Below are 21,018 nucleotides of genomic sequence, written 5' to 3'. Positions count from 1 at the left end.
AAAAAATATTTTTTAAAAAAAACATGGTCTAATCGCAGCGCTAAATACTCCTAATAGTATGAGAGTCTATTCTCTCTCATTTAGAATTTATAAATAATACTGCCAATTTTTGGTTGTAAAAGGGGATATTGAAATCCAATAGGGATTATTTGAAACAGCTATTCAATAACACAAATAACTAAACACTTTTGTAACCTAAGTTTTCCACCATGAGTTCTTTCTTTCCTGTTAAAGCCAAGCAAGCCAGCCAAACATGCAATGGATTCTCATCGGGTGAAACTGACAAAATGTGATATATTACAGGACCAAATGTGTCTCATACAGGGACTCGTTTGCTAAATTGATACAAAAAAGGGACGAAAATGAGAGGTTCTTCTTTTTGTTTAGCGAGAGCGAAAACAGAGGGCGGGGGCGCTGTTTTTGAGAGACAGCCATTAAAGTTCGCCATAAAAGAAGGCTGCTTTGATAAATCCTTCTAATCTAATCAACGGAAAAATTCCATCGATTGCGGCCGTTAATCAACTGCACGCATTTTCTCCTTTTTTAGTAAAAAAGAAAAAGGAGCTGTCTCCTCTCCGCCTCTCTCTTTACGCACACAATCAAAAGCTAAAACGACAGAACAAACAAAGAAGAAGAAGAAGAAATTCGAATTATTATTGCAGAAAATCTTCAAAAAATAAAATAAAAATGCAGTTCTCTAAACTTGACGATTCGCCGATGTTTCGGCAACAGGTTTCTCTCTTCTTTTTGTTTCGTCGCCGATATTCTGAACCGAAACTTCCTGTTTCTGATCCGTTAATCTCCAGGAACCACATTGCATTGATAGCATTCTGAACGCAGTTTTTTTCTTAAACAGTCTTTTTTTTTTTGCATTAATTTTCACTGGCGGACAAGAAATTATAATTCCAAATGCTAAGCTACGTTTTTAATTAATAGTTTTTAATTACTTAGCATTAAGGATTCTGCTGTAATTTTTTTTTTTAATTTTACTTGACATGTGTTTGTTGTGAATTTTGCACGTGAATAATATGAATTTATGCACTTTTTTTTTAAGTGTATGTCTTTGTTCGGATTATGGTTAATTTGTAGCAAATTGGTGTGAAAATAGATGCAATGCATGGAAGAAAGCGCGGAGGCATTACGAGGGAGGTGTTTGAAGTTCTACAAGGGATGTCGAAAGTACACGTAAGTCTAAGTTGTCGTTCGTAAAATGTCGAGTTTATTCTGTGATGTCGAAAATGTTGCTTAGTGTTGTGTTTGTTGAAATTTGCAGAGAAGGGCTTGGAGAAGGATATGATGGGGATATTGCTTTTGCGAGTGCGCTTGAAGCTTTTGGAGGAGGACATAATGATCCTATTTGTGTTGCTTTTGGAGGTAATATCCACGTTTTCTGTTTTTGCTTATTAAGTGAATGTGTTGTTGCTTTTTATGTTGCTGGATAAGAGCAATGCTCTGCCTGTAACTCTGCTCGTGCCGCTATGTAGAGAGTTAGCTCTTGCCCCAATTGAGTGAACTGCTTTGTCTTGTAACTTTGGCGGATAGAAAGCATACATGGTTACTTGCTCTGAAGCTTGTGGACTGACTTGCATTTGAAATTCAACATCTCCCTCCAACTGAAATCGTCCCTTATTTTTATCCTGATATGATGTGAATATAATCACTGGTGTAGCTAGCTGACTTGCTCCGTAGTATGGTGCAAATGTTCGTGCGGCATGTCGAAATTTTCTGTTCATTTGTTGCATGCATGCATTTAACTGGTATGGATAATTTTATCATTAGTTTAGGGGCATAATTAAGTGATACTTAGCCAGCTGTAATTGAGCATAGCTTAATGTTGAATCATTTTCATGACAGGATCAATGTTAATAAAATCACATTAGCTTTTGAAAAACCAGTCTTGAGTTCAGATTTGGGTTTTTTTACTCGGAGTGCAAAATATACTCAAATTACATTAGCTCTTGGCCAGTCAAGATGAAGTAACATGTATTGTTGCGCAGCCTGTTACATGTATCTTACTCATGCTTTTATCATTATCACTTTCTCTTTCTTTCCAAATGCTGTTATATTTACCATAATTTCTGGTATATGTAAAATTCAAGAGACCTATTCTATCAAAAAAGCAAAAAAAAAAAAAAAAAAATCTAAGGGACCTAATAAAAAACTCGATGCATTAGCTGTTCATAACCTAGTACTGCATTTTTGTGGTCGTTCTTAGGTCCTGTTATGAACAAATTCACAATCACGTTGAGAGAAATTGGTACATACAAGGAAGTTCTTCGGTCACAGGTAGACAATTTATAACACGGTTTGCATGCTTCCTGGACTTGCTAGATATGGTTTTCATTTTGTCCATTTAAATACAGAATATGGAAAACTGTTTTAAGTGATTTGCTGTACCGCCATTTGAAATTGGCTTTCTCAGGTGGAGCACATGCTAAATGATAAGTTGCAGCACTTTGTTAATTTTGATCTGCAAGACATCAAGGTACTTTGTATTTCCTGTCAAATAGATGCTTTCTTTGTATAAAAAAGTCAATGCCTGCAAGTTTGGACTTCATAATACTGTTGCTTAAGAAGAATTCCTTATACACTGACTTCGTTGTTTATTTGTTGAAACTATAGTGTGCTCATAATATATAATCAGAAATATATCCATTTTTCATTGACCATCATCTAAGCTCTGAGAACAATCTTGGACTTCTCTCTAAAAAGACTGTTGCTTAGCTACAGTTAATCTTTTATTGTTGCAGGAAGCACGGAAACGTTTTGACAAGGCTTCCGTGATGTATGATCAGGTGGGTTGTTCATCTAATACTATGATATAACTTTGAAGGTATGCATGTAAATTCCGTGTCTTGTCTGCTGATGATCTCTGTTGCAACCTTATTGAGGTTTTCATTCTCTAAATTCCATGTAATTTGGCTGGCATTGTGATGGTATGCATTACTTGTGATTGCATTTTCATTCCTGATTGGGTCATATCTCAATGTTGTTTTTGCACAAAGGCATTGTAAATGCACACTAACATTTCAAAACATGTTTTTCTGGTTTCCTTTCTAAATGTTGAGGAGAAATTATGTGTTACAAAGGTACTAACAAGCTTAACCCAAGAATCATCATATAGAAAAGAAAACTTGAGTAAATTATTTACCAATATCTCTCAATTTTTGGTGATATTGGTTTCCTTGTAAATGCATATGTTTTGCATGCAGATAGATATTTACATATCCAGATTCTTAGTAAACCGATAGAAGCAGCAATTGTGAAATTCAAAATTTCCAAGTGTTTTATGTACAAGTATGGAAATAATTACAAATATGGTCCAAGTAATAAATTCCCTTCATAATAGATTTCCTCATACTGTACCTTTCCCATCTGCCTTATGGATTCATTTGCTCTGTTTTTTTCTGGAAGGTTACTCATATACCTTGGACTCGAAAGACTAATACTGGGGAAAATATACTGGTAGTTGCAGGAGAAAGGTGCTCATGGTAGATGCTGCTTATTACCAAAACGAGAATGAAAAAACTCATAGAAAAGGGACATTAGAGTTGATTGATTTATATGCAACCTGTAATCCAAGTCCACCTTATGTTTAGGTTTTCAATCTCTTGATTATATATTCTTCTTTATCCAATAATAATCATACCAATAAAGCTAATAACAATACATCATTATCATCTTCTAGGTCTACACTTGCTAATTTCTTTCAGATTAGTTTCTATCTCCTTGTTTTATAGAATGGTTTTTCATTTCCATTCAGAAGTGTTGCTAGGACTTCTTTTCTTTTCTAAAGAGGGTTCTTCTGCATGAGTAATTATTTATGGTTAATATACTTCAATTTTCGAGGATAGTGTTGCCCAATATATACTTGATCGTGACAAAATTCAGTTCCAATTTGATGTTGTGCTGCAGGCGCGTGATAAGTTTCTTTCACTGAGGAAGAGTACTAGGATGGATGTAGCTTCTGCTATACAGGAGGTACAATCCATAGCATCTGACTTCTAATACTAAAGCACCATCTAGTTTTGTGTGTAGGTTGTTCAGGTAGTTAATCATAGGTAACCATCAGTTTAAATCTAATTTGGTAGAGAGACCGTTCCAGGAACTGCACAATGCAAGATCCTCTTTTGAGCAAGCACGCTTTAATTTGGTAAGTTTATTCAACCGAGTAACATGGATCCTATAAATTTTTCAATAAGCAGCTTGGATTAAATATAATACATGATTTTCTATCTCCAGATTAGTGCTCTTTCTGTTGTCGAGGCCAAGAGGAGATTTGAGTTTCTGGAGGCTGTTAGTGGAACAATGGATGCTCATCTTCGATTCTTCAAGCAGGTACCTCAGTGATCATGTGATGATGTTAAGGTTGAATTCATTCTCGAATCTGTATGTTGTTGACTTTGAATTCCTGATTGTTTCAGGGATATGAGCTACTGCACCAGATGGAGCCTTTCATTAACCAGGTCCTTTTTAATTTTAATTGTTCCCTCACAAAATTGTACTGTTAAAAAATTATATCAGTTTCCCTAAAAAGCACATTTTACTTTTCAAAAACAATTTATCAAGTCCTTAATTATTGCATCGTGGAGTTGTCCATAAGTGACCTGGAAGAAGCTTTCATTTTTCTCTTCATTTTTCTTTTTTATGGGGTTGAAAAGGCATTTTTCGAAGAAAACTACAAGATCCTATAATCATTATCACCATCATTCAACTCTTATTTAAGAAGATCTAATTGACCATGTGAACAAAAGATTGTCTATGCCATCTGGGACACCTTTAGGACTGGTTAAAAAAGTAGAGTATAAAAGTTTCTGGTCAAACAACATGAACAGAAAGGGTAAAGCCCTTGATGTCTGGTTTATGAAGGGTTGCTTGAAATTGAAGTGTACCAATTAAGCACTATGTCTTTTGACTCCACTAATAATTGACCAATTCTGCCCCACTTATAGAGGGCACTGACTTTCAATTAATAGAATTTTTCGTAAGGTTAAGTTTGTGGCTTGCCTCCTACATGAGGTTTTAAATTCCAGTATCCATTAATCTGATTAAGCCAGAACATTCTTGTCCTCTTCTTTGATTGTCTCTCCTTGTTGCAGAAGTTGGCTGCTTCATACTTGTAGCCTCACCTTTTAGATTTCTCTTAGTTGAAACAATATATGAGCCATTGGCTGTTATGTTATAGGTCTTGGCTTATGCACAACAATGTAGAGAATGTTCCAACTATGATCAAGTATCCCTTCATGAAAGGATGCAAGAGTTCATGAAGCATATTGATCAAGAAAGTAGGCATTCTGTAAATGACATTTTCAGTTCTCCTCATGAAGAGAGTGTGCGACCTGCTGCTAGGAGTTCACAAAAAGTGATAGAGGAGGTTATGCAATCTGCTGCTAAGGGGAAGGTAGTTCACAAGTGAAGCTCACCTTTAACATGATTTTGTCTATAAGTTGAAAATTTTGTCTTTTCCCCACAATTACTTCATCCTCATGGTATCTCTGCTTGAATGACTAGCTAAGACTACAATTATACAGGTTCAAACCATTCGACAAGGATATCTATCAAAGCGTTCCTCAAATTTGAGAGGTGATTGGAAAAGAAGGTTTTTTGTTCTTGATAATCGAGGAATACTTTACTACTATCGCAAGCCATTCAACTGGTCATCCGTAAGCCATTCACTGGAATATAGCCTGTAATGTTGAGAGCTGTCAATTATATACCTCTTTTAGAGTCTGATATCTGTTCACTGGATGTTATGCACTGCCCTATTTCAGTCAGGTGGGAGTCAATCCGCGGTACAGAGAAATGGTTCTTCTGAAAATGGTCACGGCTTGTTGAGTCGGTGGCTTTCTTCTCACTACCATGGTGGTGTGCATGATGAAAAATCTGTTGCTCGTCACACTGTGAACCTTCTGACATCAACAATAAAGGTTGATGCAGATCAATCGGATTTAAGATTCTGCTTCAGAATTATTTCACCAATGAAAGTCTACACTTTGCAGGTTTGTCATCGAAATGCAATTCAAACATGTAACTGGATGTTGACTGTTGAATATAAAAATAACCAGGAAAAGAAAAAAACTTATTTTCCTTCCAGCTGTAAATTACAACCAGGAATGAGTTTGTAAATTTGAGAAATAGGTTAAGTTTGTAAAGGTTCTCAATTGTATTGGATTTTAATGCAGGCAGAGAATGCACTAGACCAAATGGACTGGATTGAAAAGATAAATGGGGTGATCACTTCATTATTGAGTTCCCAGATAACTGAAAGAGTAAATATCTACAGTTTTTCAGTACTCTGTATCTTTTGTGTCGATTTGTATATTAATGAACATGGCCCATTTATCTGTCAGTTTCTTTCTTCTAGTCCGATGGGAAGTGGTGACCATCACTCTGTTAGTGAGAGTGGCTCGTTCATAGATTCTCCTGATCAGACAGAGATTGAGGAGTTCACATTTGATACTGAAAGTCATTTACATCCAACCAGAAGTTTGCGACGGCAAGATTACACCATAAAAATTGAAAAGCCAATTGATTTGTTAAGAAGAGTACCTGGGAATGACAAATGTGCCGATTGTGATGCACCTGAACCAGACTGGGCATCCTTAAACCTTGGTATTCTTATATGCATTGAATGTTCTGGTGTTCATCGTAATCTTGGGGTACATATATCAAAGGTAATTTATCAATGCTTGATCATGTCTGTTTCATTGTTTCTGAATGGAAGTTTCAGATAAGAATTAGGAAATTTGTGCGTTTATCTGATGAACCTAAGACATGAACCTTAGAAGCATTGTATTTCAAAGTAATGTTTAACGAGAAGCACAGGCAAACATGAATGAGGGGTCCACATGTCTCTACAACCAAGTATACTAATAGAAAACTGTGCTTCTGTTTACCAGTTGACCTCACCAATTCTTGAGTTTATGCACAAGCCACCACTGTTAAATACACTTTGATCAAAACTGAACCTAGATCAAATGAATCCTTGCTTTATTCTTCTTACATTGTGTATACACTCGACTCCTTTTCCATACAGTTCTGTTCTCTCTATCTCTCTCACTCTCTCTAATAGGAGTAAGGTGGTTAGGGCATGTAAGCGAGGTATTACTAACTTTTCTGAGGGTACTAGATCATAGATTTGTTTAACTGTTACATTTTTGTGGTGCTGAATGTCCAAGTGATCTATAATTGAGGTTGCCAGTGATATTCTCATTTGGAAATTAGATCAGTACCGAGAAAATACTTTATTCCTCTGCCAGTGCAAAAGTCCTCTTGCAATTATATTGTGTTCCTGGATACGCCTTTACTGTTTATAGATAGTCTATCTACTTATATCAAAAGTGAAACGAAAATAAAATCAGTCATTGCTTCACTTTTCTTACTGTGTGCGTACACTCGACCATTCCATTCAATACCACTCTCTCTCTTAGTAACTTTGAGGAGACTAAACTGCAGATTCATTTAACTGTTACTTTTTACTATTCCTGAAAGTTGATTTATAATTGAGGCTGCCAGTGATATTTTTGTTGGAAAATTAAGATCATTACTGACAAAATATTTGTATTCTTCTGTGTGAACAATGGTCTACATGCAACTATAATGTGTTCCTGGAGTTGCCTTGACAGTCTTAAATATAATTACATCAAACCTGAACCTAAAACGGATGAGTCTTTGCTCCATTTTCTTACTGTGTGTGAACTCAACTCCTATTCCATACAATTCTCTTCTATCTATCTCTCTCTAATAAGTTTATAGTGAATAAACTTTCACATCATGTAAAGTCTGTCACTGTTACAGTTGTTAATATCTGAATTTGGGTGTGTTGGGAGAGAGAAATCCAGGTCTTTTATAATTGTTTGATGTTTTTTGTTTTATTTGCTCTCTCTTTTATTTGAGCTAGGCCTCTTTGATGTTTGAGTATATTTACACTTATGATATTTTGCTCTGTTCTTCCTTCTTTTTGCACATTCATGTTGCATTGTGGTAATCCTTCAATGCAGGTAAGATCACTAACACTTGATGTAAAAGTGTGGGATCCATCTATCTTAAACTTGTTTCAATCACTGGGGAATTATTGTGCAAACACAATTTGGGAAGAGTTGTTGCATCCAACAAGTTCTACTTCTGACGAAGCACTCAGGTCAGTAATGCAGAAATTTGATATGCTTTAAATTGTTGTGTTTTCTATTCTTTTTCTTCTTTTTTTCAAGATTTTTTTTTTCAATACTAATAATTTTGAAGTTTTGGTGGCATAGATTTTCTAAGTCTGATAGACACAAGCAGTTCCGTACAAGGAAACCCAATCAAGATGATCCTATCTCAGTGAAGGAGCAGTTTATTCATGCGAAGGTATTGCTCTGAATAATTCCATTTCTTTTGGACATCTCATGTTTATTTCCCCAGTCACATTTAAGAACATCCCAACCAATCAGTGGAGATAGTGACAATGTGACATTTTTCTCTTGCTCCCTAGATGACTTTCATTCTGAAAAGAGAACATGTCTAATATATTTTTGAACCCAAGATGGATTTTTTTTTTTGGAGAATGAAAAAGAAATGGAATTTGTTAGTAAACTAATTGGTCATTTATCATAATGCTTCTCGAACCTTAGGATTTAGTAGATATACATACCATTCTCACACTGATAGTTCTGTAATGAATGCCTGTAGCTAGTTTATGGGCTTAACTTGGGAATGGGTGGGGATAGACCCGGTTCTTGGTCTAAAGGTAGATTATGAAGGCTCTTAGATACTTTTCTCGAAGTAAGTAGACAACAAAAAAAATGGTGAAAGATTTGAATGAGATTTGCTCGCAACTAGGAGAAAAGCATAAGTACTGAGCTGTCTCATATGTGGATTCTTTTACAACAGTAGCAGTCTTTTGATGGTCTTTAGCTCCTAATCTAACCATCATAATACTCTTTAAGCATTTAACTGGCAGTGTGGGCCCAAGGCTGTATGGTCCCTTTAGGGGATTATGCATCTACATGTCTGTGTTTAGAAGTTTGGTTAGAGTGGAAATTTAGGTTTTGGTTTGTTTCTTCCTAGTCAAGACATGCCGGTGCCTTGGGAATAACTATTACCTCGCATGAAGTGACTTGATCATTATTCCATCTGTTGCTTCAGCAGTTGCGAATATATATCAACTTAAGTATTAAAGAAACAGATAATTTGGCATCCTAATGATTTGTCTTTCTGGCCTCCTTCAAACAACTTGACTTTTCAGCCTCTTCCTAACCCATTCAGATGATTGCTTTTGTCACCTACATTCATGATTGGGAAACCATGTGCTCACCAGAAGGCAAGAATGCATGTAAAAATTCCTAATTTTAAATTTCAACACATTTTGCAACTTCCTCTGATATGCATCCTGAATTTGCAATGTTTTACTCTTTACTTGGCATGTGTGTTCATCCAATTCCTGTCATTAGCCCTGCTGTTTACCTTGTCAATTTTTTTTGGCTTATTGATTGAAATGTCTCATTAGGGAGTAAGTGTAGGTTAGCTGTAATAAGCCAGTAGATTATGTCATTTTTGGACTCAATCTGATTGTTTTCCTGTATTGCAGTATGCACAAAAAGTTTTTGTGTTCAAGTCAAGGGACAATCAACATCCAGTGGTGCAACAGATGTGGGAAAGCATCCATGCTAATGACAAGAAAGGAGTTTACCGCCATATTGTCTGCTCTGGGATAGATGTCAATGCCATCAATGGACAAGCATCATTTAGTACGTCCTTAAAAATGGCCAATGTGGTTGGAAGAGCTGGAAAACCTTGATCTCAAGTTTGATTGCTTTGCAGGTGATTCTTTGAACAAGCTATCAGCAAGCTATCTGACGTCATTAAATAGAAGTGAGGACCAGCTCATAAAGGAAATTTCTGATGGATGTCCTTTGCTTCACCTTGCCTGCCTAACAGCTGACAATGGCATGGTAGAACTACTCCTACAATATGGTGCAAATATAAATGCTTCTGATTCAAAAGGTCATACAGCACTGCACTATTGCATTATCAGCAAGAGGTATCCTATTGCAAAATTGCTTCTTAGGAGGTAGTTCTTTCTTTTCTCTAGCCCTTGCTTTTCATGTCCTAACCAGCAAAAATTTGTAGTTCATCTTGTTCTGGAAAAGGATCTATCACTTCTTCCATACGCTTTGCTTTTAACTTGGTAAAATTATACATTGCACTTGGGTTCTTTAAAGTAGTTGTATTGGCTTTGGTAAAATGGAAAGTTTTTTCATCCACTGTTAAGCTGCTAGCTTCTTGAATTTCCCTACCAACATCTGTCTTTCTATGCCATGATTAAAATTCCATCTTGCTTGCTATTTTTATTGTGGGGGAAAGGAATTTGATAAGTGTAAAACTATGAATATGTGGGCAAGCCTCCATGTTGTGTATTTTTGTTTTATTAGGTTTTTGTCAATAGTTTCCTGGGTTTATCTGAACTTATTCATGGTTGGAGGCTATCATTTCTCCTTGATCTCTCTAAGAGCTTCTCTTATGAAATTTTATGTTCTTTTCGTTTTCCTTTCCTTTTATAATGCTCCATGCACTGAACATTTTGATATAAGGCCATTAACTAGTTATAGCCTATAATGGCTTTGAAGTATGGTTTTGAATTCTGGAGGGAGAATTAGAAAATCCTCGTGACATTTTTAAACTTTCCTCCGTTATGGTTGCAAGCCAAAGACTTTAACATTGTACCAAGAAATGGCTTATACCAAATATCTTGAAGATCTGGCTGAGACCTTTATAGGAGTGAACAAGAATGTCAAGGTCTTCCAGTACCACCAAAAAATAGCTTCCTACAATTGAACCATAGATTTGGATAGTTCTCAGTGTCTTGTTTTGTAACCTCTAATGTTGATAGCTTGATATAATGTCTGGACAGTGAAGTAATGACATGAATACAATGTCAGATAATTTCATTGAATGTGAAGTGTCATGAAACAAGAAAAGGCATTGCAAAAATACATTTCTTTGTTTAACACACGGGCGTCTAATATAGTTGTTAGTGCTCCTATTTCTGTTTTCTCTCTGCACTTTTTACAGCTCCTCGGACATTTAGTTTCAAGATCAAGTGACTTCAGTAGAAGATTCCTTCAGAATCTCCATACTTCTTTCTTTGAGCTACCATATAATTATGTCATAAGACCTCTGGTTGGGTTGCAGGTCACTAGGCCAATTCCATCCGCAATGTTTTGTAGTGGCATTAATGGCGCTATCCACATAGCTGCAATGCAGATCTTTATGATTCTGAGGATAAAATCGTACACAATTATATTTCACTTCAAAGACTATCCTAGTGTAGGAGGGAAGCACCTTTCCTTCATATCCAGTCTTTATTCCATGGACACTTTCATGAAAATTGAATGCATGTTCTTTTTTTTTTGGAAATAAATGATCATCAGAATTCTTTAGAGCCAAACTTGATTCCACTGAAGTTGTAACCGATGTTCTCTCAAGATTAGCCCTTTGCAAATAAATTGGATGAATTTATCATCTTTTCAATACCAAATGCTTATCATTTTCCATTTTTTTCATTTACAAATCTGGCGATGCAGGGGGGCCAATCCACGAGCTGTGAATGGCGAAGGTAAAACAGCACTACAGCTTGCACCAGGATCATCCATTGATGATGGCGAGCTTGTTATTCTGTTAACAGGCAAACTCTTTACCGAAAGACGGTGAATGGAGTCTCCAATTCCAATCAAGGGACAACTTCTGTATCATATTCTAGTTATTGTAAAGTGGTTTCTTGTATAAAAAAATGAGACCAAAATCTGTTTGATTACAAGATGCGGTGATTGTCTGTTAAGTCAATCTTCCATCTTCATGAGATATATACGAGTTCAGTCTCTGTGTAATAGCCAAAATAGGTGCTTAAACTTTCCCCTTCAAGCTGACCTTTTTTAACCCATCAGGATTGTGTTAGGTTATAGCTGTAAAGTTATTGCTCAGCCTTATCTTCTTAACTCCTTAGGATTCTGGCATGATGTTGTTGTAAAGTTACTGCACTTCTGTTTCCAAGTTACCCCGGTCGTTCTTCCTCCAAAACTGGGTTTCAGTGTATCATTGCACTCTAGAAAACGATCAAAAAACAACTCATTAAATTTTATGATAAAGAAATTACTTACGATCAAGGAATAACTCTCAATCAGACGGAATAATTGATTCTCTGAAATTTCTTCACGTATAGATTAATTGATGAAATATCCCATTATGAGTTGAGAATCAAATATTCTATTAATTTACGTACTATACGTGTTAGACATGTATTTTGAGGTGAGAAGGTCCCCTTCGCAAGAGTCTCTGACCTGTCTTCCAAATTGAGACATGAACCGGTGGCTTTGTTGGTGATAAAAAGATCGGGAAGTATTTCAGCACGAATTTCGGCAGCCTGATCCCACAACTTGAGCACAAATGCAGAAAACCAGGTGAGCTGGAGAGAGAGACATTTTCCACCACTCCTCGTGTCTCAGAAAAGTAATATTTGGCCACAAAAACATACTTCCACTGTCACCGGTGCACGTTCAAATCCCACCGGCAAAAGATGATTGGGCAGATAATGGCGTATGCAAGGAGGGTGAGAGAGAAGGATGGTCCAAGAGCATGTCTTGATCATAATTATAGTTAATACATCGAGTAACAAAACATCAGTACAACGTTGTCCTTGCAGGTATCCTCCAGGTCGCTAGGTTTCTTCTTTATTGTTTAGCTGGATACCACAAAAGAATAAAATACTACTACCCATGCAATGCACCTCGGATAAAACTGCTTTAAATTTGAACATTGCTGAGGTCTAGACCTTTAAGATACAAAAGAGCATCATTAGATGCAAGAGGGCATACAACCTGGCAGCTCAAATACACAGAGAACTGGAAGACATGACAGAAGTTAAAATCATGGTCATCTTCTGCCTGGCGCTGCTCTGCTCGCTTTCAAAGCCATAATCTTAGTTGCCTCAGCTGCATGTTTTTATGTTTGCAGCCAGTGCCAAAGGCTGGTGGCGATAGCAGCCAGTGCCAAGCCTTCATCTGCTATCTTGGTCAATGGCAACTAAACCAAATCAATGCCTTATGCATTTGTTCTTATCCCTCTGACTTGCTATTTTCTGCTTTTACCTGTTCCAAGTAAAGCAGCTGTTAGGACAGATTTCACAGAGGCAAATTGTCAGAACAAGCAAACCTCCTTATCATTGCCCAAAATTTCGCAAGGTACAACCAGAAAAATACATTTTTTTGACATGTGAATTTTTTATAGCTCCAATTGAAGTTCAATTATTTAGAGATGGGAGACAACAGAAATATCATCAAGTAAAATCACCGTTTACCATAAGATGGGAAAGAGAGAAAAGATAATAAATAATATAAGATCATTAACCAATCAAGGCAAGTTATTGAGAGTTGAGACAATTTTTTTCATGTCAGGAGGCAGTCAGATTCCTACACTGCCTGATTTTCTTAATAATATTTTCCTGCTAGAAACAAAGTTAACAAGAAAACAGAGTCACTAAACTTATAAGGACTGGCGTGCATTCCTACAACGCTACAATAAAGAAAAAACAGCTTAAAAACGATGTCTTGCCCATTTCAAACAATGGAATTATTCAAACTGTAGTGAAAATCCAGAAACCACTTCTGGCTTTATCTCCAAGAAAAAGAGAAATGAGAAAAAAGAATATCAAAACAAGGAGATATTCCAATTTAAGATGAAGAGTAGAAGTCATTACTTGGTGGAGAGATTAAGGCCTTGGCTTCTAACCAATGGTGGTCCTTTTCAAATTCTGAGGGCCAGCATCTCATGGAAAACTGTAGCTATCCCCGAGGTATTAAGTGTCCCTCTGTGATGTCTGTAGTTGGCATTCCTTTCTCTCCAAATTCTCCAACCAAAACCTTGTTTTGGTAACCTTCCGAGCAAAGATACATGGTGTAAATTTATTGCTACACCGTTTTAGTATTGAAGTTGCATTGATTGCAAGTCTTCCAATGTGACTTAATAACTAGTTCACAAGGAAACTCAACATTGTATGAACATGAGACTTAGCTGCCACCATTGCTGCCTAAGCCCGTCACTTAACTCCTGGAAAATGTTGCTCGGATTCATAATCCCATGAAACCACAGGAAGAAAACAGTTTGAAGGATTACAACTACAATTCCCTCATCCAATTACAAGGAATCAGGCCCGCACCTGGCAAGCAACTTCCCATGCCATTTGCTTTAAGAAATCACCAGCATTCTCAGAGTCTGTACTGCCTTGTTCCTCATTGATTAGGTCATTTAATCCAGTGGAGTCTGGAACCCATTTGAATCTGACCATGCTCTTTAAGACCCTGGCTGCACTGTCCATTTTGCCTGCTTTGTGAAAACAGCGTACTAAAGCGCTGCAAGTAGCGAGACTGAGATTTAATCCTTGCTCTTCTATTTTCTCAAGGACCTTCAGCACTTCAGAAATATGTTCCTTTCTGCACAATGCATCAATTAGCACATGACACACATTTTTGCTCAAATTACCACCCTTCTTCAACATGTCATCCACCAGCTTCAAAGTTTTCACATGGTCACCTTCTTTGAGATGAGCATCAATCATTACACTCCAGGTAACACCATCAGGTTCAATATCTTTTGCAATCATATCATCAAAAAGAGCAAACATCTCAGATCTGCGCCCCGCCATGTTGTAACCACTTAAAAGTGCTGTATAAGTTAAAGTATTTGGCATCAGATTCCTCTTTTGCATATCAACAAAGAACTGCTCTGCTTCCTTCAAAAAACCTGTCTTGCAATGATAATCAATCAGAATTGTGTAGGTCACATGATCTGGTTTGACATGCTTATCAACCATGTCTTCCAACAACTGATTAGCTTCAATCACCTTCCCAGACTTGCAGAACCCATCCATCAAAGCATTGAGAGAAGAAGTAGAAGCAAAGCCCTTCTGCACTGATTCTAAGAATAGGGACAGGGCCTTTTCAGTATTTCCTTCTTTGCGACATCCATCAATGAGGGCACTGTAGACAAAGCTATCAGGTGGGACCCCCTTCAATGTCATCTCATCAAATAACCGAAATGCATTGCTTAGATTTCCAGATTTGCAATATCCATCTATGATAGTCGCATAGGTCACAGCATTATGAGCCAAACCCTTTCCTGCAATTCCATCAAACAGCTCCCTGGCTCTTTCTATCTCGCCTGCCTTGCAAAGTCCATTGATCAAAGCATTGTAAGTGATGATGTTAGGACTGATGCCTTTTTGGCACATGTATTCATGAAGTTGAAAAGCCTTCCCTATACCACCTTGCTTGCAAAAGCCAGAAATAATAGAGTTGCAGGTAAAGACATCAGGCACCAATCCCTTTTCAAGAAATTCGGATAGCAGCTCCATTGCTTCTTGAAGTTTCCCATTCTTCAAGAGACCATGGATGAGGGCACTGTAAGTCCGCACATCTGGGTGTGCTGACTGTCCTAGCATACATCTAAAAATTGTAGTGGCTTCCGTAGTGCTACCCTCCTTGCAGTACCCGTCGATCAGGGCTGTGCAAACAACATCATTTGGTGCTATACCACAACCTAGCATCTCCTTGAAGTATCTTCCAGCTACTTGCATTTCCCCTGACTTGCAATATCCATGTATTAAAGCCCCATAAGTATACACATTTGGCTTAAGTCCCCTCTCAGTCATTTCAACCAAATAATCCTTTGCTTCTTCCATTTTTCTAGCCTTGCACAGGCCAATGATTACAGAATTATAGCATAATACATCAGGTTGAACCCCTTTATTATCCATTACCTTTAAAATTCTCACTGCCTCTTGAGATCTCCCTCCCTGAACATGACCTTTTATTAAAGTTGTGTAGATTACAGCATTCGGTTTCACACCCAGAGAAACCATAATCTCAAACACTCTACTGGCATCTTCAATAGATCCATGACGACATAGACCATTGATTATCATGCCGCAAGTGTATGCAGTGGGCAACAAGTTCCTCTTCTTCATCTCAGACAATAAATCTTTAACCCGTGATGTATTCTGTTCCTTCAAATATCCCTCAATCATGTTATTATAAGTCTGAGTATCAGGTTTTATCCCCGCCATAATCATTTCATTTAAAAGAGCATTTGCCTTCTCCATATCACCTAACTTACACACACCTTTAACAAGAGCATTGTACGTAAAAAGATTCAATTTAACTCCACGAGCAAGCATCTCCTCCTTAACCCGAAATGCTTCCCTGCTGTCACCTTGTTTCATGAACCCATCAATCAAAGCAGTATAGGCAACGTGGTCAGGTTTTAAACCCTTGCTAAACATCTCTTCCAACATCAACTTCGCCTCAGTACATCTCTTCTGTTTACCAAACCCATCAATAAGTATACTATAAGTAAAAACATCAGCGACCAAGCCCTTCTTGTCCATCAACTTCTTCAACTCAAACGCTTCATCAACCTCCCCAGCCCTACACAACCCACCAATCACCACATTGTAAGTAACCAAACTAGGAATACATCCCTTCTCTTCCATTTCAAAAAGCAAGCGTTTACCCTCCTTAGCATTCCCTGCTCTAAAATGTGCATTTATCAAATGGGTATAAGTATAGACATCATGCAACACGTTAGCCTCTAACATCCCATTATAAAACCTCCAAAACAACTCCAATCTGTTAGCTTTCAGCAAATCACTCAACAACCCATTGCAACACAACAAGCCAACAACAAAACCATTCCTTTTCGCGCCCAAAAAAAAACTAACAGCCTCATCAAAAAGCCCTTTCTTTTTATACCCATCAATCAACAACTCAAAAACTACCCCGAGATCATTATTATTACTATTTTCATTACCATTACCGTAATTCAAATCAAACTCTTTACAAGACTTAATTAATGAATCCAAAATCTCTGAATATCCACCACCAGACATCATTATCATTTGATTTACAACACTATCAGCCCTAGAAAAGAGCCTTGAATTGCATAAAATTAATGCAAGAATCGAAAAAGATTGTAACTTTTGAGAGAAACCCATTTGAAACTGAACCCAGTTGAAGAAATCTAACAAACGTTTAGGATCATTTACCTGTTTTGTAATAACTGCGTGAACAACATCTGGGCTCAGCTTATTTGATACCAAAGGTAATAAAGACTCCCAATTTTTTTGGTTGAGAAACGTTGTGATTTCATTGACTATGTTGCTGTTGTTTTGGGTTTTGGTGCAAAAGTTGTTGGCTTTACGATTTTGGGTTCTTGGTTTTAAGGTTATTGTGTATTTTAAGAAATTGAGGTTCCTCTTATGACAGATAAGATCCATCTAAAAGAAAGAAAAAAAAAAAATTGACGGGGATTGGATGAACAGGGGAATGTGAAATTGCAGAGAGAAATTGCAAGCTTCACTTCACTCTTGGTAAGCTGCCTGTCTTTCCGGTATAAAACGACGTCGTTGAGTCAAATCTCATTACAATTTGGGTTTTTCACGGGCCAAAAGAATAATTTGTGGCCTTTTACAAATGGTGTTTGAAACAACAGAGCCCAGTGGGTTGTTTTTCAAATTGATTTTTTTAACTCTAGATTTTGGCTTTCCATTCTTTTAATTGATTCAATAAACATAAAACATATAATATAATTCTCGGTAATTCATTCTTCTATAAGCTAAAAAATAAAATTTTATTTTTTCTATAATATTAATTAAATATTAGGAATAAAAGACTTTGAATGTTTTATTTTTTAAATTATTTTAAGTTGTGGATGTTATTTTTTAAAAAAGAAATTGAATATAATTCATCAATATAGATCCATGTTTAAAAAAACTTGAATAATCCATGTATGATTTAGGAGATGTCCCTTTAATTATGACCATGGTTGTTAATTGTTGCTGTTATGGTTATAAAAAAAAAAAATTGACCTTGAAATACTTTTATAATATACTCAAAGGTCAGAAGAATTTATATTGTGATTCCTCGCTTTTGACTCTCAAATAACTTTTATATAGTTCTTAAGACTTCACAAAACACCCTTTTCATTTAATTTTGGGAAGAAATAAAAAAAAAAGAGGCCTTCCCTTTCAAACTAACTCTTGAACTTTTGAAACAATATATATATATATTAAGTTGCGTGTATGTTATAGTCTATTTGAAGTTGCAAAAGTTGAATAAATCATAATCTTTTCACCTCAACAACCGACCCGTGTTACTTGTTAGAGTGAATTTATATATATATATATAGGATAAGAGGATAGGATAGGGTTGAAATAATTGTTATGGTGATAATGATAATGATGAATTAATCAATGATATTTTATTAATTGTTTTATTAAATGAATACAAAATAAAAACATAAAATATAAAATTCATGACTCACAAGAAATTATTAAAAAAATTGATAATTACTTCTATAAAATAATTATTAAAAAATCACTAGTTACTTCTTAAACATTCGTTAAATCATGAGTGATCTTTTAATACTCCAACGAGTTAATCAATTAGCCGCTAATTGTTATTATTATTATTATTATGCTACCCAAAAGATCTCTTGCATTGAATGGGCTTTGATTAATTTAAATTTCGGATTAATGGGCCGTGGGCTGCCCTCTTAGCTCCGTGAGAGCCCAACAAGCTTTCGTTTCTTCTCTCGTCTTTCAGTGTATAGACACGCACACACTTCTGTTTTCGTGCAATGAGAAATTTGAGATGCGAAAGTGATCATCACAAAACACGAATGAACATGACGTGGTTACACCGTAGGTATTTTCCTTCGATTCAACCTCTCAGCAAGAAACACGTAACAAGTGTGTCTGCACACCATCCTCGTGGACGGAGGAGAGATTGATAATTTGCTTACTCTTCAATTCCTAATTCAAACATAACTTTCTAAAAAAAGAAAAGAAAAAGAAATCATCACAGTCCCCTGACAATCAGGGTGCATGAACGTTTACATTTCCCCCCCTTTTAGGTATTAATTCTTGTCAACGGAATAGACTTGTTGTGCCACGTGTATACTTTCACCCTCGGCAAAGATAAAACTCCCAAAGACTTTCCGAAAAACAAGTTTAGTAAATGCGTGTCTTGTCTTTGAGGAGGTTAAGAGAGAGCGGCAAGTGAAGGCGTCCACACAAATAAAGACGTGGGTAGGTAAAAAAATTGAAAAATTAGTTAAATTGAAAAAAATTAAAAAAAATTTAATTAAATAAATTAAAAATTTTAAAATATTAACTGGTTTGATTTTATAAGTTTAAAACTAAAAAGACCAAATCAAATCTAAATAAAAGAAATTAAACTAAACTTAAAAAAGAGCCAAATCAAGTCAAAATAAAAAAATCAGTTAAATTAGTTTAAACAAATTTTTTTAAAAAAATTAAATTAACCAAAATGAAACCAATTGATTTAAATCAATTTTGGTTTTTAAAAAAATTAATCTAATTATTTTTTTATAAAAATTAAATTAAACTAAAAATGATTACCACTGATGAATAATCATCCCTTCTAGAAAAGAAGAAAAAAGAATTTTTTTTCTTTAACTTGCCCGGACCATATTTTTTTTTACGTTGAAAGATTACAAAAGTTAAGACTTAGACAAGATTATGTGAGCTTTGTGTTTAGGCCTCTAGGGTGATGATGCTGGATTCTACATTTTTTAGTGCCGTGTTCGGGCAACATTCCCTCCAAAGCAATAGCTATAAAACAAACTTTACACGGGTTGAGTTCATCCGTCCATAACCATATCATTTTAAGAGTTTTTTATACAGAAAAGTTTAAATGATATTATTAAAAAAAAAAAATTCCTACTCGGTTCAATAAGAAATCTAACTTGAATTATGCTCATGTTAAAGAAATAATTATATTAACTTCATTAAACCTGATTAATAATACTTTTTCATAGCGAATATAACTATACTAGAGTGAGCACGAGCCTAGTGTATAGATGGAAAATATTATTTGGTACAAAATACTGATCAATAGAAAAAAATCCATTCAATTATAAAAAATATTTTTAGATTAGTTTTTATTTTAATTAAAACTAAAATTTTGCTTTTAAATAATGAGCAAACAAATTGATATGACCATAATAAAATGGTTGTGATTTCATAATTACTAACTATTATACATCTGGCAAGGGATCAATCTCCCATCATCGTCACGTCAATTTAAGTAGAAGTTTCTTTGCATATTTTGTGGGAAACCTATATTTTTTGACAATTATATTATTTATTATAAGCATGCTTAAGCGTAGTTTGCTCGCCATATTAATTAATTATTAGACATGAAGCTGCTCCACCAGGAGCTGCCTGACTTGCGTACCCCGTATAGCACAAGCAGAAATAATTTGGAAGGCTAGAGTCGCCGTATTAATTATTAGACATGAAGCACAGCCAATGAAGATCTCCGACCAGTCATGTACCAAGTTAGTGTAGAAGATCCAGCTTTCAAAAAGTTTTCTTTTAATTAATAAAATATTGATACATATTTTTTAAAAAAAATAAACAACTAATAATACTTAATTAATAATTAAATGTGCATAACTACATGGAATCAAATACTCGTAACAGTTAACCATCTAGGTGGTGGTCAAGGGATTTGCTCCCTCTATAATCTCAAGTTCGAGTCCTTAGTTGCTCATATCATGGTTATTAGAGGCTTACATGGTCGTTAATTTCAGGGCACATGAGATTAGTCATAGTATGTACAAGCTGACCCGAACACTCACATTAATTTAAAAAAAAAAATAACCGTAGCAAACATGTTAACTTTATAGACACCAATTAATTTCCAGTTTTAAAACTTATTGTATATAGTAAGCTACTTATTAGACTAATTACAAAAGGATTAATGATAGGTTTTTTTTATTCAAGTAGTTCACTGCTGGAAATTATAGTGATAATTATTTTATTTTATTTTTAATTTATTGGGAAAATAAATAGCAGTTCTTGAATTTTTATTTTAAATCAATAGTCAACCCAAAGCAACTATAACATGCATGTTTTTACACCAAAAAAAAGAGTTAATTAAAAGAAGTGGAGAAATCGTTTTA

At 35.6% G+C, this 21,018-nt stretch overlaps 2 protein-coding genes across 6 annotated transcripts; one reads left to right on the top strand and one right to left on the bottom strand.

Moving 5' to 3' along the window:
- Window positions 1-513: 513 nt before the first annotated feature.
- AGD1 (ARF-GAP domain 1) lies at window positions 514-12,034 on the top strand. Of its 3 annotated transcripts, none has more exons than XM_011041964.1 (20): window positions 514-732; window positions 1,109-1,185; window positions 1,274-1,374; window positions 2,216-2,286; window positions 2,423-2,485; window positions 2,751-2,795; window positions 3,916-3,981; window positions 4,106-4,153; window positions 4,243-4,338; window positions 4,425-4,466; window positions 5,186-5,401; window positions 5,532-5,663; window positions 5,772-5,999; window positions 6,183-6,269; window positions 6,351-6,674; window positions 8,001-8,140; window positions 8,256-8,349; window positions 9,569-9,728; window positions 9,802-10,051; window positions 11,565-12,034. In XM_011041964.1, exons 1-20 carry the CDS (start codon window positions 688-690, stop codon window positions 11,689-11,691), a joined length of 2,412 nt encoding a protein of 803 aa, XP_011040266.1. In that variant the 5' UTR covers window positions 514-687; the 3' UTR covers window positions 11,692-12,034. The 3 variants fall into 3 exon arrangements, with proteins under 3 accessions (XP_011040266.1, XP_011040267.1, XP_011040268.1); XM_011041965.1 differs by lacking the exon at window positions 11,565-12,034 and adding an exon at window positions 11,173-11,555; XM_011041966.1 differs by lacking the exons at window positions 514-732; window positions 2,216-2,286.
- A 566-nt stretch (window positions 12,035-12,600) lies between these two features.
- LOC105136564 (Pentatricopeptide repeat (PPR) superfamily protein) lies at window positions 12,601-17,397 on the bottom strand. Of its 3 annotated transcripts, XM_011041963.1 has the most exons (3): window positions 17,075-17,195; window positions 13,733-16,562; window positions 12,601-13,124 (listed from the first exon to the last, which is right to left on the bottom strand). In XM_011041963.1, the coding sequence occupies exons 1-2, from the start codon at window positions 17,101-17,103 to the stop codon at window positions 14,180-14,182; spliced, it is 2,412 nt and encodes an 803-aa protein (XP_011040265.1). In that variant the 5' UTR covers window positions 17,104-17,195; the 3' UTR covers window positions 12,601-13,124; window positions 13,733-14,179. The 3 variants fall into 3 exon arrangements, with proteins under 3 accessions (XP_011040265.1, XP_011040263.1, XP_011040264.1); XM_011041961.1 differs by having other exon boundaries at window positions 13,733-17,397; XM_011041962.1 differs by lacking the exon at window positions 12,601-13,124 and adding an exon at window positions 13,530-13,644 and having other exon boundaries at window positions 13,733-17,397.
- Window positions 17,398-21,018: the final 3,621 nt, after the last annotated feature.

The sequence above is a fragment of the Populus euphratica genome, unplaced genomic scaffold, assembly GCF_000495115.2.
Source record: "Populus euphratica unplaced genomic scaffold, PopEup_1.0 scaffold133.1, whole genome shotgun sequence".
Classification (NCBI taxonomy): Eukaryota; Viridiplantae; Streptophyta; class Magnoliopsida; order Malpighiales; family Salicaceae; genus Populus; species Populus euphratica.
This window is presented reverse-complemented; position numbering and strand designations above follow the sequence as displayed.